The following is a 17010-nucleotide window of genomic DNA, read 5'->3' on the forward strand; positions in this document are numbered from 1 at the left end:
TAGCTAAATATTTGGGCGTATTTTTTAAGCTAATAATTCATATAAAATTGCATTTTTTTTATTGTTTGTATATATTGTATAATAATAATAATAAAATTATTATTATATTTAGACATACAGTAAGTTATTTATATATATATTATTAGATAAAAAAATTTTTTTGAATGAATTTATTTTTCATCATAGATAGTAAAAAAATGTTTTTATATTATTATTATTGTTAGTATATTTTTATTTGACATTTTTGTTTACAAAACCAACAAAAAAAATAAATAAAAATCAAATAATAATAATAATAAAACTAGTGATGACTTTTGACAAAATAAAAATAACACAATAATAATGATAATAATAATAATAATAAAGATATATAATAGGTATAGAAAATTATAATCATCTGAAAAAATACAGTAATAATAATAATACAATAAATACGTTAAGTTAGTGTCATATAATATATTACTATATTATTATTATTATTATTATTAATATAGAGAGAGAGAGAGAGAGAGAGAGAGAGAGAGAGAGAGAGAGAAACTGAGATTATTATCAATTTTTTTTAAACATAATATTAACATAAGTTTTTGTCAAACCTAATAATGATACTTAAAATAACAAAAAATAAATAATAATGTTATCATTTATTATATCATATAATATGTTTTAAAACTATTTTGACAATAATTTTTTTGTTGTTTTGTTTGTTTGTTTGAAAGTTTTTAAAAATGTTTTATTTTTAGTTTTTTTAAATTTTTATTTTTTGAAAGTTTATACTATCATTATATCGCTTCTTGGCTTTAATTTTTTTAAAGTATTATTATTATTATTGTTGTTATTATTATTATTATACTTTAAGTTATTATAATATTATAATAGTTTTTTTTAACTTATAGTTTTTGAAAAAGTTTTTTATGGATTAATATTTTTATTTATTTTTTTTGAAAACATTTAATATTTAATACTTTATTAAACTTGAAATTCATTGAATACATAATACATAGTACAATAAATGTTTATTTAATAGTCAAAACTGATAATAATAATATATAAACTCTATATAATATGTATTTAATGTTTAATATTAAATATTAAATACAAAAATATTTTCTAATAACAAAATACAATACAATTATTGTTGTCTTATATAAATCAAATACAGTGTATATATACAGTACAACAACAACAATAAAATAATGTTAATAATTGTTATGGTATTCAATGTATATATCAATCAAAAAAATATTTTTATATAATTTTATTTTGAATCTTTAAAAAAAAACATTTTGATAGGTATTTAACTGATTATCTCTGTGTGTATGTGTTTGAACACACTTTATATATAGTTATTGTCAAAAATAGTATATTATATATATATATATATATATATATATATAAAATAATAATAATAAAAATTTGATTTAACAAACGTATAGACCCTCTAGGGTTGCCATATGTTTGAGGATATCATAGATATTATTCAAATACATTTTGAATATATTAATCTTAATAATTGTATAATAATAATATTTTTTTGTACAATTAAATTACAAACTATACAAAAATACACATTATAATTGTTAACTATATTTTTTTGGTTATATATATAAATTTAATATTATTTTTGTTTTAAACTATATGTATTACATACAAAAAAATTAGTTTATATATATATATATAAATTTCCTCTAAATATATTAGCAAACATCTAGCAAATCATAGTCTAAATAAATTTAATATTATTTTATATTTTTTATAACTTTTAATAATTTTTACTAAATATATACTATAATAGACTACATAAATACATAAACAAAAAATTATAAACAGTTTATTTCAATGTCCCGAAAAATATTAATAATAATAATAATTAAAATTTCATTATATTTTCAAATATATTAAAATTAAATTTATAAAAACTGTTTAGTAAACTAAAACTAAAAATAAAACTAAAAATTTTCACTCAAAATATACAACAAAATAAAAAAACATTGAAGAAATGTCTGGCAATAATAATAATAATAATAATAATAATAACAAAAACATAGCATTTAAGAGGTTTTTATTTTATAAGTTTAGAGAACCGGTATCTCTAAGGATAGGATAGGAGTTAGCAATAAATTATTCACTCAATACATACATACATATAATCTCTCTCTCTCTCTCTCTCTCTCTCTCTCTCTCTCTCTCTCTCTCTCTCTTAGTCTCTCTCAGTCTCTCTCAGTCTCTCTCTCCCTGAGCCCAACAGTACTGGTGTTTTAAGAGGGAAGCGATGACCTTATATTATATGGCATACCGTGTATACTATATACTATCTCCCAGTCCCTGAAAAATATACAGTCATATCAGTCATACATACATACACTCTCTGAAAGATATTTCGTGTAGTTTTAGTTTGCTTGAGGAAAGTTAGGTTTTTTTTGTTGTTGTTGTTGATAATACTGAGGATAGAGAGCCCATACATACTAGTGCTGCTGCTATTTTTGGTTGCGTCCGTATCGCCCATACATACTAACAGAGAGAGATACATACAGATAGAGAGCACCTGACATCATACACACACACACACACACAGCCAACTGTGCTCTGGCTTCTCCATACAGTGTACTTACTGTTGTGTATGTGTGAGGAGGACTGGTAGTTGTGTTTTGTATAGTATTAAGTAGTTATCAACAAAATAGTTGTTTTGGTTTAGTGTTGTTTTGCGCACACCTTTTGACTTAACACTGAAAGAGAGATAAAGAGAGAGAGAGAGAGAGAGAGAGAGAGAGAGGACCTCATAATTATTGGTGTCTTTTTTGAAAAGAGACAGTGATTTTCAACTTAAAAAAATATTTTAAAGTTTTATTTTGTTGTATATTATTATTATTATTAAAATCTATGGTTTTATTCAATTGTTTTTTTATTGTGTGTTATAAATAACAGTTTTTTTTTGTTATAATATACAACATAACTATCAAATTGTTTGTCCAATTATTTTGTATGGATTTATAATATAAAAAAACTTTTTTCTAGTGATTAATATATATATATATTTGTGTGTTTGAAATATATATATATATTATTTGGTGTATAACTGTGTGTGTGTAGTGCTATTAGTGTGTTATTCAATATATATTATTATCAAAATTAAATTAAAATTTATTTTTTTTAATTAAATTTTTTGTGTGTGTGTGTGGAGTAACCAAACTATTTAAAAAAAATGCCAAAATTTATAACAATTTGTTATTATTTTCAACTATTTATATGTCAACTATTTCTAGTGATTAATTCACATCATGTAAGTCATCAAAAATAATATATAATTTGTTTTTAAAAAAAAAAACATTAATAATAATTATAATACAATTAGTTTAGTAGTAATAGTAGTAATGATGATAACAATCACTTAGCAAATAAAAAGTAGACATCAATTGTTTTATTTTATTTGTTAATTATATATTTAAAACTAATTGTTTAACACAATTAATTAAATAAAACTATTGTTTAGTTTTTTAATTAATTTGCAAAAGTGTGAAAAATATCTCTATATTTTGTTTGAAATTATTTTAGTAAATATTTACTGTTTGTTTGTTAACAATATTATTATTATTATTATTGCTATTAAGGAAAATAAAAGTTTAAAATCATTTTTTTTGTTTATTTAAATAAAAAATATTTTAGTAATAACTACTAGTAGTTAAAACTACATATATGTCAATGTTATAGTTATTTTGTTTTTTTAAATAAATTATTTTTTAAACAAATTAAATATTAGTAATAAAAATTAATTTTTTTAATAAAAATCACTTTTCAATAGATAGAGAGGAAATTGAAAGTTAATAATAATAATAATTATATTATTTGTTATTGAATTGTTTTTTTTTGTAAATAATATAACAGTTTATTATTGAAAACTAAATAAATATTATATTAATAATTATTGGTTTCAATTACTAGTTGTAAATATCATATAAAAAATACATTATTATTATTTAGGTTAAAACTAATGCAAATAAAATTATAGTTTATTATTTTGGAGGAAAAACTATCTAAAAAATATTTAATTAAATTAAAAAAATATATTTATTTAGTTTAGTTAATATTTAGTTAATTACAATACAATATAGACTATAATATACCATAAAATTTGTAGCAAACAAACAAACAAATAAATTTTAGTTATATTTCTATTATATTATTAAATAATAATCATAAGTAATATTGAATTATTAAAATCAAAATTAAATTTTGAATTATAAATTATATTATAATTTTTTTTTAAATTACTTTTTATTAATAACTACTATTTTTTCATTTAATTAATTAAATTATAAATTAATACTAATTTATAATTAAATTTATAATTAAAATTAATTAAACAAATCAGATAATTAATAATAAACAGTAAATTTATAGCAACAAACAAAAAATTTAAGTTATATTTCTCTTATATTATTGAATAATAAATATTTTTATTTAATTAAATTACTTTATATAATAACTACTATTTTTGTTTAATTAATTAAATTATAAATTAATAGTAATTTATAATTAAATTTAATTAAAATTAATTAATAATAAACAGTAAATTTATAGCAACAAACAAAAAATTTAAGTTATATTTCTCTTATACTATTGAATAATAAATATTTTTATTTAATTAAATTACTTTATAGAATAACTACTATTTTTATTTAAATTACTTTATATAATAACTACTATTTAATTAATTAATTAAATTCTAAATTAATACTAATTTAATTATTTATAATTTTAATTAATTAAATTATTAATTACTTATTAACAGATCAGTAACCGATTGTCTGTCTATTACGAGTCAATATGTCCGGACAGTCGACGATTTTTTCTCAACCAATTGATGCCGGCCTACGAAAAACTGGGCCAATATCTGGATGTCGACCTAATACCGTTTGGCAATGCTAACGTCAGCTATCCAAACTATGACCGTAAACCATCGTTCAGGTGCCAGCACGGCCCCGATGAATGTTACGGTAATAAAGCACAGGCATGTGTATTGGATATAACGAAAATGTCGGGTACGGGTATCAGTGGCCAACCGTCGACTACACTACAGTATATTGCGTGTATGTTTTCCGCAGGCAATTGGCGCCAGACTCAGGTTACGGCCAAACAGGTAAGCCTATGGATTAAATATTATTGAGTATTATTATATACATACCGGTACTTAGATAATATATATATATATGATAGTACAGTATACAGGGGTGTCCCCTAAAAAATTTTTTTTTTTAAATAAATAAATACTGTTTTTGGCTAATATTAATAAATGTTTTATTTTGTTTGTATATATGATATGATATGATATATATATATATATATATATATATATATATATATATATATATTAATAGTTGTGTTTAAATAAAGTGATACAACAAATAATTATTTATTTGTTTTGAAAATTATGGATATTTTTATTATCATTGTATTGATATATATATACCGTATATTAGTATACATTATATATATATATATACCGGTGCTAAATATGTACATGTGTGCTGGTCATGTATATTTTAGATATATAATCTTATAAATAAATATATATATATAAATTATAACATATATTATATACTGTTGTAAACTATATATATATACTATATGTTGTTTGAATAACTTATTATATTCAAGCTATTAGTAGTTTATTTGATTTAAAAAAAAATAAAATTTATGACTTTTCCCTAATATATATATATGATTAATACTTTAGGATTACTTTTTTGTTGTTATTGTTGTTGTTTGAATTGAAAGGGTTAACCCATACACCCCCACCCCCCAGGTCCCCATTGAAAAGTTAGATATTTGATATATCAGTGTCTAATGTTGTTGTTGTTGTTGGATACATACCGGTGCCGGTAATTGTGTGATATTACACACAGGTGTGTGTATGTATGTATGTATGTGTACTTAAATGTTTGTATAATAGACTTATTATTATTATCTATAGCTTATGGAACACAGTTTAGTAACCCCTCCTGTATATTGAAATCAATACCCGGGTGTGTGATTATGTGTTTGTGGGGGGTGGGGTATACTGTATATACAGTATACCCAATGCCAAGTTTATGACACAGGTGTTGTGTAGCTTATGTAGTCAACAACAACAAAAATTTTGTGCCAATGTTTGCCTAACTTATCAATAGCTTGTTTGTTGTCGTTAAGGGGGGTTTGACTGTACTATTGAAAGTCCGGACCCGACGACTATTTATTAGGTTCATTGGCTTTGAATAGCTCTCTCTCTCTCTCTCTCTCTCTCTCTCTCTCTCTCTCTCTCTCTCTTACATAAACTTTCTTAAACTTTACTTAAATATATTATAAAAGTGTTAAAAAAAACTAAAAGTTTTTTTTTGTCAGAAAAATGTTTTATTACACAAACACACGACACATACTATATATATATATATATAATAATAATACTATAGATTTGCCAATAATTTGTCAAAAATTTTGTTTATTATGTGATGTCTATGACTAATATATATATATATATTATTAATAAATTTATTGTATTGAATGTGTGAATCCATTAAAAAACAGTTGATTATTAATATTGACTTTATTTTTTGATGAATATATTGTTAGAAAAAATTCAATTTAAATATTTCCTAAAAATAAGTTTTATTTATTTTATTTAGCCATTTATTTATTTATGTTTTAAACTATTAATTTTGTAATTTAAATGTAAAATTTTTTTGTAAATATGTTTAGTCAGAGTAATTTCAATGCCATAGCTATATATATATATATATATATATAATAAATTATATATTATATATAAATTATATATATATTGATATATATATTAAAATTTTTTGATTAATTATTACTATTGAAAACAAAAAATTTATTGTGATTTTCACATTTTGAGAATTGATGTACAAATAGTTTTTAAAAAATTATACAAAAATTATTATAAATATTAATGATTGTTATGATATACTATTAATAATAATAATAATATTAATATTATTATTAATATTATTAAACTTTGTTTTGTGTTAATCTAATATATAAATCAGTTTAATAAAACATAAGTTTGAAATATAATTTGCAATTAATAATAATAATATTGAAAACAAAAAAACAAAACACTAGTATATAATTTAAAACCCACACTTGAAATATATAAACAATAAAAAAATGTTTTCAACTAAATATATAATGTATTTTTAAAAAATTATAAAACTTTTTTTGTTTTATTTTTTTATCGACAACATTTGGCAATTGAAATGTATAGTTAGTTAATGTATTAAATATAGTGATAATAATAAAAAACTAAACAACAACAACAAAAATAGTTTAGTTTTAGGACATATACTAAATATATTGTATATATTATATATATATATATATATATATTGATATACAGACACCATATGTATATAATTTAGTTATTTTTTTCTAATTAAATCATAGCCTCGAAGCAAAAAAAAATATAAATAAATAATTTTCAACCGAAAAAATAGCCTTATATTTCAAAATGTATATAAAAATATTTTTATAATAAGGTATATATATATATATATATATATATATATATATATATATATTGTATATGTCTTGTCATTTGTACAGCAAATATAATGTGAAAATAAAAACTTGAATATAAATTAATATATATTTTTTTTATTGATTATAATATACTATTAATTTTTTATGTGACGATTGATTTAAATATTCAATGATTTCAAAAAAATTATGATTATTATGATTATTATTACTGTTTTTTTATTGAATAATAATAATAAGTAAACCGAAAATTGTTTTTCAAAATTATTATTTATAGTTAATAGTGATTATGACTTATATATTATTAATATATATTTAAAATCAATTACTACTAGATTTAATATAAATATATATATATATATATATATATATATATATATATATATTAATAAAAACATTTAGTGATGAAAATTTCAATATATATATATAGAGAGAGAGAGAGAGAAAAAAAATCTTATTTATTATAGACTATAAGGTATTCAAACAGTAATTGTTTTTATATAATATATTCAAAAAAATAAATACAGTCTAAACTTACAAATCATAAATAATTTATTAATACTATTAATAGTGTTAGACATTAGTTATATCTCAAATATTTTGTTATTATTATTATTATTATTATTTAATAGTTATATATATAAACTGTGTATTTTCATTGCCATTAAATTACAGTGCAATCAAAATATAAGCCATTATTATTGGTTTCAAATAAATTTTTTGTTTAAAACAAAATTATTATATATACTGTATATATTATTTTCAATTGGTTTATATATGTATGTGTAATTCACATGTGATTTTTATTTAGTTAGTTATTTGCCTGAAAATTAATTACAAGTGATATAATACTGTATTAATATTAATAATAATAATAATTTTTTAGGGGTTATCAGTATAATACTGTATATTAGGGTTTTAAAAAATATTTATTGATTAGTTGTCTGGAAATTAATTTTATTTATTTTTTTAGAAAATGTCAAATTAAATTAAATTATTATTTTATTAATCAAATTATATGTTAGTTTTTTAATTGAATTTTTTTTAWATATWTATATATATATTGCTATCTTATACTATATATAATATTATTTATAGTAATTTTATTTATATATTAAATCAATTATATATATATACAGTAGATTGCTATCCAAATTCAATTAAGTTAGCAAATCTAGTATGAAATAAAACTTTAATATATATATCAATATATATATATATATATAATTGATAAACATTTTGTAATATATATTAGTCAACATTTATTTGTATGAAACAAAAAATGTATAACAAATAAAATTAGTAAAAAATATAAATTAAGATATTTTTTAAATAAATATTTTGTTTATACAAAAAGTTATTTGACTATTATTTTTTGTTTAGACTTAATATATAATTTTTTACAGTATATATAATACTGTCTATAATATAATTATTTTATTTTTTTTTCTATGAGAGAGAAAATTAAAAGATATTATGTTTGATATGAAATAAATGTTTGTTTTTTGATAAAAATATTTACATAAAATAATATTATAATAAACTATTGATAAAATAACTTGTTTTAGTGTCAATATATATATGTGTGTGAAAAATAATTATATAATATTGTTGTTTAATAATATTTGTTTTATATATATATAATATTTATATATTTCATATACTTTAATAATAATTTTTGTATTATAAATTGTATTCAAAAAAAATAATAGTTGTTTTTTATAAGGAAAAAATTGTTGACCGGTTTTTACCCATAATATTAAATAAAAAAACTAAATTTTAATGAAATTTTTTTTATTTGTTTTTTCTAACCATCACTTTTGGCATCAAATTATTTTTGTTATTATTTAGTTTTTTTTAGACATTTAAGTTAATATATATTTATTTGGGGAAAAAAGTTAGCAATAAATTAAAAACTTTTTTAAAAAACATCTTAAATTTAAAATGAAAAAAATCAATAAATGATTAAAAAGTTAGTTAATAATAGTATTAGTTATAACCAAAAAATAATATGTAATTATTAGTAATATTATTATATATTACTATAAATATTTTACAATTAGTTCATTCAAATAAATTATATTATTATTTTTATTATTTATTTATTATTACTATTTTTAAAAATATATTAAAACAATACCTTTTTTGTCAAATTATTTGCAATACAAATATAATAATTTTATTATTATTATAATAATAATAATTAATGTCTAGATGTTTGACGCCCTAATAATAAACTGATTTTATTTATATAAATAATAATAAAATTATTGTTTTTAATAAAATACAGTACTTTATAGTTAAAAATATATAATTATAAATATATATTGACTTTTAATTTACATATCAATAATAAATTTGAAATGTATTTATATATTGTAATTATATTTATATTACAATATTTTAGATTTGATATTACATTATAATAATAATAATTACTATTATTATTATACAATATTTTTAGTGCATTTGAAAAACAACAAAACAAAAAATTATTTGATTGTGTTTTAAATAATATAAAAAAATAAAATAAATAACTTTTTTTTTGAGACAATATATACTTAMAAAAAAGGGTATATAAATTAAAATACAATATATTATTATTATATTATTGTTATTATTATACCAGTATATCATAGCTTTTTAATCATCATTTAGTTGTCTAACAATTTATTTTTAAATAAATGAAAAAAAAACATATAAAATAAAAATATTTTGTTTGTTTTTTTTTAATTTTTAAATTATATATATATTATATTTTTTATTGTTTCAAACGTTTTTATATTAATACACCCATTAATATAKAWAAAAAATAAAATTATTTTTTTATTATTWAGAAAATAAATTTATACTAATTTTTTTGTTTGTTTGTTGCAAACAGACAGCTATAATATGCATATAATATATATATAAAATATATATATATAWATATATATATAAATCTTATTTAAAATTAAATCTAAATTTTTAAGTTTTAAATTTATTATTATTATTATAATATACAGTAATATCACTTTACTGTCTAAACCCTTTTGATGGGATTTTTTTTTAAAGGGCAGACCATTTATTATTATTATTATTTTTTATCTCCCATTCCCATTGGGAACATTGACTTTTAATACAAATAAAAAAATGTAGTTTTTTTGTTGTTAATACAATACTTATTATTATTATTATATATTTTTTTGTTGTTTAAATAGCAATTACTTACAGTAATATATCATTACACTAACACACACACACACACGTGTCGCGTGTAAATCACTATTAGTGTACTTTTTTTTATTATATATATACTGTATTATTATATATTTTTTAAAAAATACAAATTGTTTATTACATAATATACAGTACAGTACTATATATATATACTGTATATTAATCATTGAATAAAAACTTATAAACTATTATATATTACTGTATTTTTTTAATACATACATACAGTTAGTTTCATATCATTAATAATAATTTTTTTTATCATTATTATGATTATATTAGAAATTATTTTTATTATTAGTATTCAAACAATAAAAAGTGGTTTTTTTAAATAATTTATTTAATGACAGCAATCAAAACACACTTTTATAATAATAATAATAATATTTAAAAAAAATTATTTATTATTAAAAGTGATTGGTTTTTAGCAGTCAATCAATGATTTTCTATACAAATATTTTTTGTTGTTTTTATTATAATATTAAACTATTTTTTTTGTTTAGTGTTGTTAAACATTGAACACAACTACTAGTAGTAGTAGTAGTTATAGTAATTCATTATAAATATAATATATTATATATATRTATATATATATATGATTATATATTATATATATAAGGGAAGATCCCTTTTTTATATTATATTTCAAACACTATATAATTTAGTTTATATATAAAAAAAACAAATCAAAAATAGATAGTTATATATATATATAATATATACTAAACCGTGAATAAATCGTGAGTAACTTTTTACATACAATATGTGACTAAATTACTCAGTTTGGTTACCCTCACCTACCGTTCCCCTCCTAATGTGCTTAAACATACCAACACATACACATACCTACATACATACACACACATACATATAACTACATACATACATATACACATACACATACACATACACATACACATACACATACACATACACATACACATACACATACACATACACACATACAAACACACACACATAACTTTCCACTAGACTATTAGATAATGTATTTTTAAAACTTATAATCTTTAATATATAGTATACAGTATATAAAATTAATACTAAAAAGATTTTTGTTGTTTAGAAAAAATGTTTGAATAATTTTTTGATTCATTATATACTGACTGTACTTTATATATGAGTTCACAATAAATGTAATACAAAATAAAAACTTTTTATTTTATTTTTTTTATTTGATAAGTCAATGAATAGAGAGATTGAAAGAGAGAGACTATATATCTATCTGTCTATCTATGAGTGGGAAGTATGACTTTAAACGACTGTTTTTTTTTTTGTTTTGTTGTTGTATTGAAAGTCAAAGATTAGATGTTCACTGAACTGACGGTGCAGTCAATTACCGGTAGATATACTATATATATATATATATATATATATATATATATATAAGAGAGAGTGGGTATTGGTTTTGAATAATATAATAGTTATAATAATAAAAGAAATTTTTTTTAGTTTTCAATATTGAGATACAAATCATATTTATTTATTTATTTTTGTTTAATTATAACTTTATTATTATTTTTATGGTTAGTTTAGTTGATGTTTATCTTAACCATCAATACATACATACATACAGTATATAATGGTAGTCAACATATATAACATACCAACAAAAATATAAAAACTAATGGACATGTATTTGATGATTAAGTTAGACACTAGTTGTATGTATATATATATATATATATATATATACATACTAGGGTTGTCATATTTTTTTATGCTTAATTAAAGTTTACATATTTTTATTTTTTAAAAATATGTATATATATATATATAAGTTATATATATATTTACATAATGTACATGTGTAAACATGTATTTTTTGTTGTTAAAATAATTTATTAAAATTTTTTATCATCAATATACAGTGTGTATTAACATATATAATACTGTATATTAAAAATAATAGTATAATTTATTATTAAATTTATTTTTTATTATTATAAATAATATTATATCTAACTATAATCTATTGTATAAGGTATATGTCATGGGTATTGATTAATAGCATAATAAAAAAAATTAATATTTTTTTCTAACAACCCTATTGTGGGTTTACATACACATACAGTACACATACACATACACATACACATACACATACACATACACATACACATACACATACACATACACATACACATACACATACATACATACACATACACATACACATACACATACACATACTAACAACTGGGAGCCCCTCTCACTGGCGCAATGTCCGACATAAGTACATGTTTGACATACCTGTGCGCTTCTCCTATTAAAAAATTATATAATAATAAAAAAAATATAAAATAAAATTCACTACTAGTAGTGTGTCTATTGTGTATTAACTTTTTATTTTATTTTGAATGCTTGAACTCAACTAAATGGATGTTATCAACAAAAAAAAATTTTGATAACAAACCTGTTATTACTATTATGTAGAAAAATATTTATTATTATAAAAAAAATTATTATAATTGGTTATAATTATGTAATAAAATTATTACAATATATATATATAWATATAAGTGTCCWAAAAAATGTTTATTATTTATTATGAGACTATTAAATGACAATGAAATAAGTTTTTAACCAAAAAAAAATAAATAAAATAAACATAATTTTCATAAATTTTTATTTTATGTAATATTATACCCGTATAATTTTTTAATGAATTATTTATTATATATATATATATATATATATATATATATATATAGTTATATTTTCGTTTAAATAATTTAATTATACTTTTATATACAGAGTATTATACAAAAAAAAATTAAATTAAATTTTTTTAAGTTTTAAATTTTCTTAAACTAAATTTGTTAAAATTAATGCACAATTATATACAACTATATAYATRTATATATATATATWTATAGGATTACATTATTATATAATTTTGATATTAAATATAAAAATTTTAAGTTTTCACACATATGTTAAATAATATTTTAAGTCAATACAAACCAATAATTATTTTTAATTATTTTAAATTAAACGACTGGTTTTTTTTATCTATATATCTTTAACGTTAAATTAAAATATTTAAAATTAAAAAAAACAAAAATTTATTTCAGTGTTGAAAACATTTAGTAAATGTTTCAAATGTTTTATGAATATATATATATATATATATATATATTATATAGTATATATATATATATATATAATTGATGATACTTTTTTTATAATGATAGTGTCTATACCTGTATATACCTGTATTAAGCTATAGGAAAATCAGATTTAATATAATTTAAAATTTAAATGTGTTTTTATAAAATTAAATTTTAGCATTTTTTTTAAAAATAAAAATCATTAGTCGATTTTGATAATATATATAACATATAAACAACAATTTTTAATGTAAAATATTGCTTTTAGGCTTTAATTTTTTTATTTTTTTTAAAAAGATAAAACATAAGTTAATATATTGAATAAATTTATATATGATTTTTTTAATTTTCAATGTATTAATGTCAAAGTCATGTGTGTGTGTTAATTACATTATTATTTATCAGATTATTATTAAAAATAATAAATTACTTTATAATATATGTTGTGTGTGTATGTTTGTGTTTGTATGTTTGTGTGTGTATGTGTATGTGTATGTGTATGTGTATGTGTATGTGTATGTGTATGATATATATGTGTATGTATGTGTGTGTATGTGTGTGTATGTGTGTGTGTATGTGTGTGTATGTGTGTGTATGTGTGTGTATGTGTGTGTATGTGTGTGTATGTGTGTGTATGTGTGTGTATGTGTGTATGTGTGTGTATGTGTGTGTGTGTATGTGTTAATCATAAATAGTTAGTAATAAGTGTATAAACTAATGATATATATAATACTAATACATTTTGAATCAAATTGTTTTTTTAGTTAGATATGCAAATTATAGTCAATGTTTTTAATTTTAGTTAAACATATAAAAAATTATTATTAATAATACATTGAAATTATTAATAATAATATTAGAGGTTATGATTATTATTATTACAAACTAATGTTGAACTTTATTTTAATTTATAATTTTTACCGATTATTATCAGTACTAAAAATCTGTGTTTTTAAAAATTTTTTAATATATAATTATATTAATCATAATTTTCACAACAAATAATTATCACAAATTAATTATCAACAAAAAAACATTGATTTTTTGTTTACTAAATAGAAAAATACAATTTTTAATTTAAATAAAATAATTTTATAATAGTTTTATATATAGTTTATTAATAATTATTTTTTTTGTATACTTATCTCTCTCTCTCTCTCTCTCTCTCTCTCTCTATCTATCTATCTATCTATCTGTTTCTCTCACCCTATCATATCTATCTATGACCTACCAGTGCGCCGAAACCGTACACCTAAACTGGACCCAACTAAGCGAATGTATAGATGGATCGCACGGGGATCGGCTAATGGTGGCCCATTCTCATAGGACGTTCAATCTTGAGCCTCAACATACGTTTATACCGTGGATTATCATCGATGGCCAACAATCCAATGATATACAGGAACGGACACAAATAAATCTCGTACAATACCTGTGCGATAACTACCATAGCAAACATGTATGTGTTGTAACTAATTGTAATAACCCCCCTACCCACCCTCTACCCCATACCCTGAAAAATTCAATTCTAATTTGAATTGATCTACTGAAATTGTGAGGTTTTAATGATAACCCACTTTACCCCCACCCCCGATATTTCTAACACTAATTATTATCTACTAATATATATATATATATAAATTTTGTGATTCAATAGACATTTAAATATTATTTATATATATATATATATATTTATATATTTTTAAAAAAAATTATATTATTAGCAGTTTTTTGTTTAATAATTAATTTATTGTTTAAATTTAAAGTATTTTCAAGTTTTAACTATTTTTTTAGTTTGTTTGCTATCTCTATATCTATCTATTATTTAGCTATCAATTAATAATTAAAATAATTTTTTAAAAATAATTATTTATTTGTTTATTATTAGGACTAACATTGAATGTCTTTTATAATATATATATATATAAAATCTAATTATATTATATATTATTTCGTTTTTTTTTCAATTAAAAATATTTATGCAATGATTAAAAATTGTTTAAATCAATGATGAAGTTTTTCAATAATTAATTAATTAATTTTTATTTTTGTTTTATTTGTTTGTATCTAACGATTACATCATTGGGCACATCATACCTATCAACCATACCTACCATACCATCCCAACCACATACAGGAGCCTAAACTAGCGGAATGTAGCGAAAAGACATTGCAATCCATACAAAGTCAACTGTCCTCAGCAATGAATTTGAAATTAAGTATCATTAGTATAATTATAGCCACAATTATGGCATTGATTTTATAGTAGTAGTAATAGTAATAGTTATTAACACACATAAAAACAACAAAAACAATATTAACAACAAAATTATAATAATTTTTTACAACAACAACAAAAATTTCAAACAATTTTATACAATATTTTGTAATTTGATTATTATTATTATTATTATTATTATTATTATTATTATTATTATTAAATTATATTTCTATGTAATCATAGTTTTATATTTTATATTGAATGACAATCAATGATATATATATATATATATATATATAGTCATGAAAGGGGTGTTTAAGGAATAGTAGTTTTTTTTGTTTTTAATAAATATTTATAATTAAAAATTAAATTTTTTAAAATCACTTATAAAACACATACACACAGTGTGTGGTTGTCATTACAAAATAAAATTGTGTTAATAATAATAATAATAATAATCAAAATATATATATATATTTAAGTGGATTTTTTTATATCACTAATTTTCATACAAATTATTTGATTTACATAAATAAAAACAACTCAATAAAGTACTTAATAAATACAAGTAATACTTATAATAATAATAATATTAGAAAATAATGAATAAATAAATAGAAAAATAACATAAAAATTACTAATAATAATAATATTAAGGAATTTCAATGATTTAAATAATTATTTCAAAATTTTTACTATTTTTTTTTAAATTAATTAATTATTTATATATATATTAATAATAATTATTTAATAAATGTCTGTCTCTTATGTCTGTTATCATTGTCCTTGTGTTTCAAAAAAACAAAATTTAAATTATAAATTGATTTATATATATATATACATAAAATTATGTGTAATTATTGATATTATTTTACAAAAATAATTTGTTGTTAACTTTTATTATTTTTTTTA

General features: G+C 18.7%; 1 protein-coding gene across 1 annotated transcript; it reads left to right on the forward strand.

Annotated features, from left to right (window-relative positions):
- Positions 1 to 3220: 3220 nt before the first annotated feature.
- Positions 3221 to 16143, forward strand: LOC128956596 (GILT-like protein 1; the record flags this gene model as incomplete). Its single annotated transcript, XM_054302319.1, has 4 exons — positions 3221 to 3277; positions 4787 to 5134; positions 15112 to 15336; positions 16015 to 16143. Coding segments are annotated over 4 exons (759 nt in total), but the record flags the coding sequence as incomplete, so codon positions are not given.
- Between the last annotated feature and the right edge of the window lie 867 nt (positions 16144 to 17010).

This window comes from Oppia nitens, unplaced genomic scaffold (assembly GCF_028296485.1).
Source record: "Oppia nitens isolate AA-2021 unplaced genomic scaffold, nextdenovo-longstitch-racon4-pilon3 scaffold31_pilon_pilon_pilon, whole genome shotgun sequence".
Taxonomy (NCBI): domain Eukaryota; kingdom Metazoa; phylum Arthropoda; class Arachnida; order Sarcoptiformes; family Oppiidae; genus Oppia; species Oppia nitens.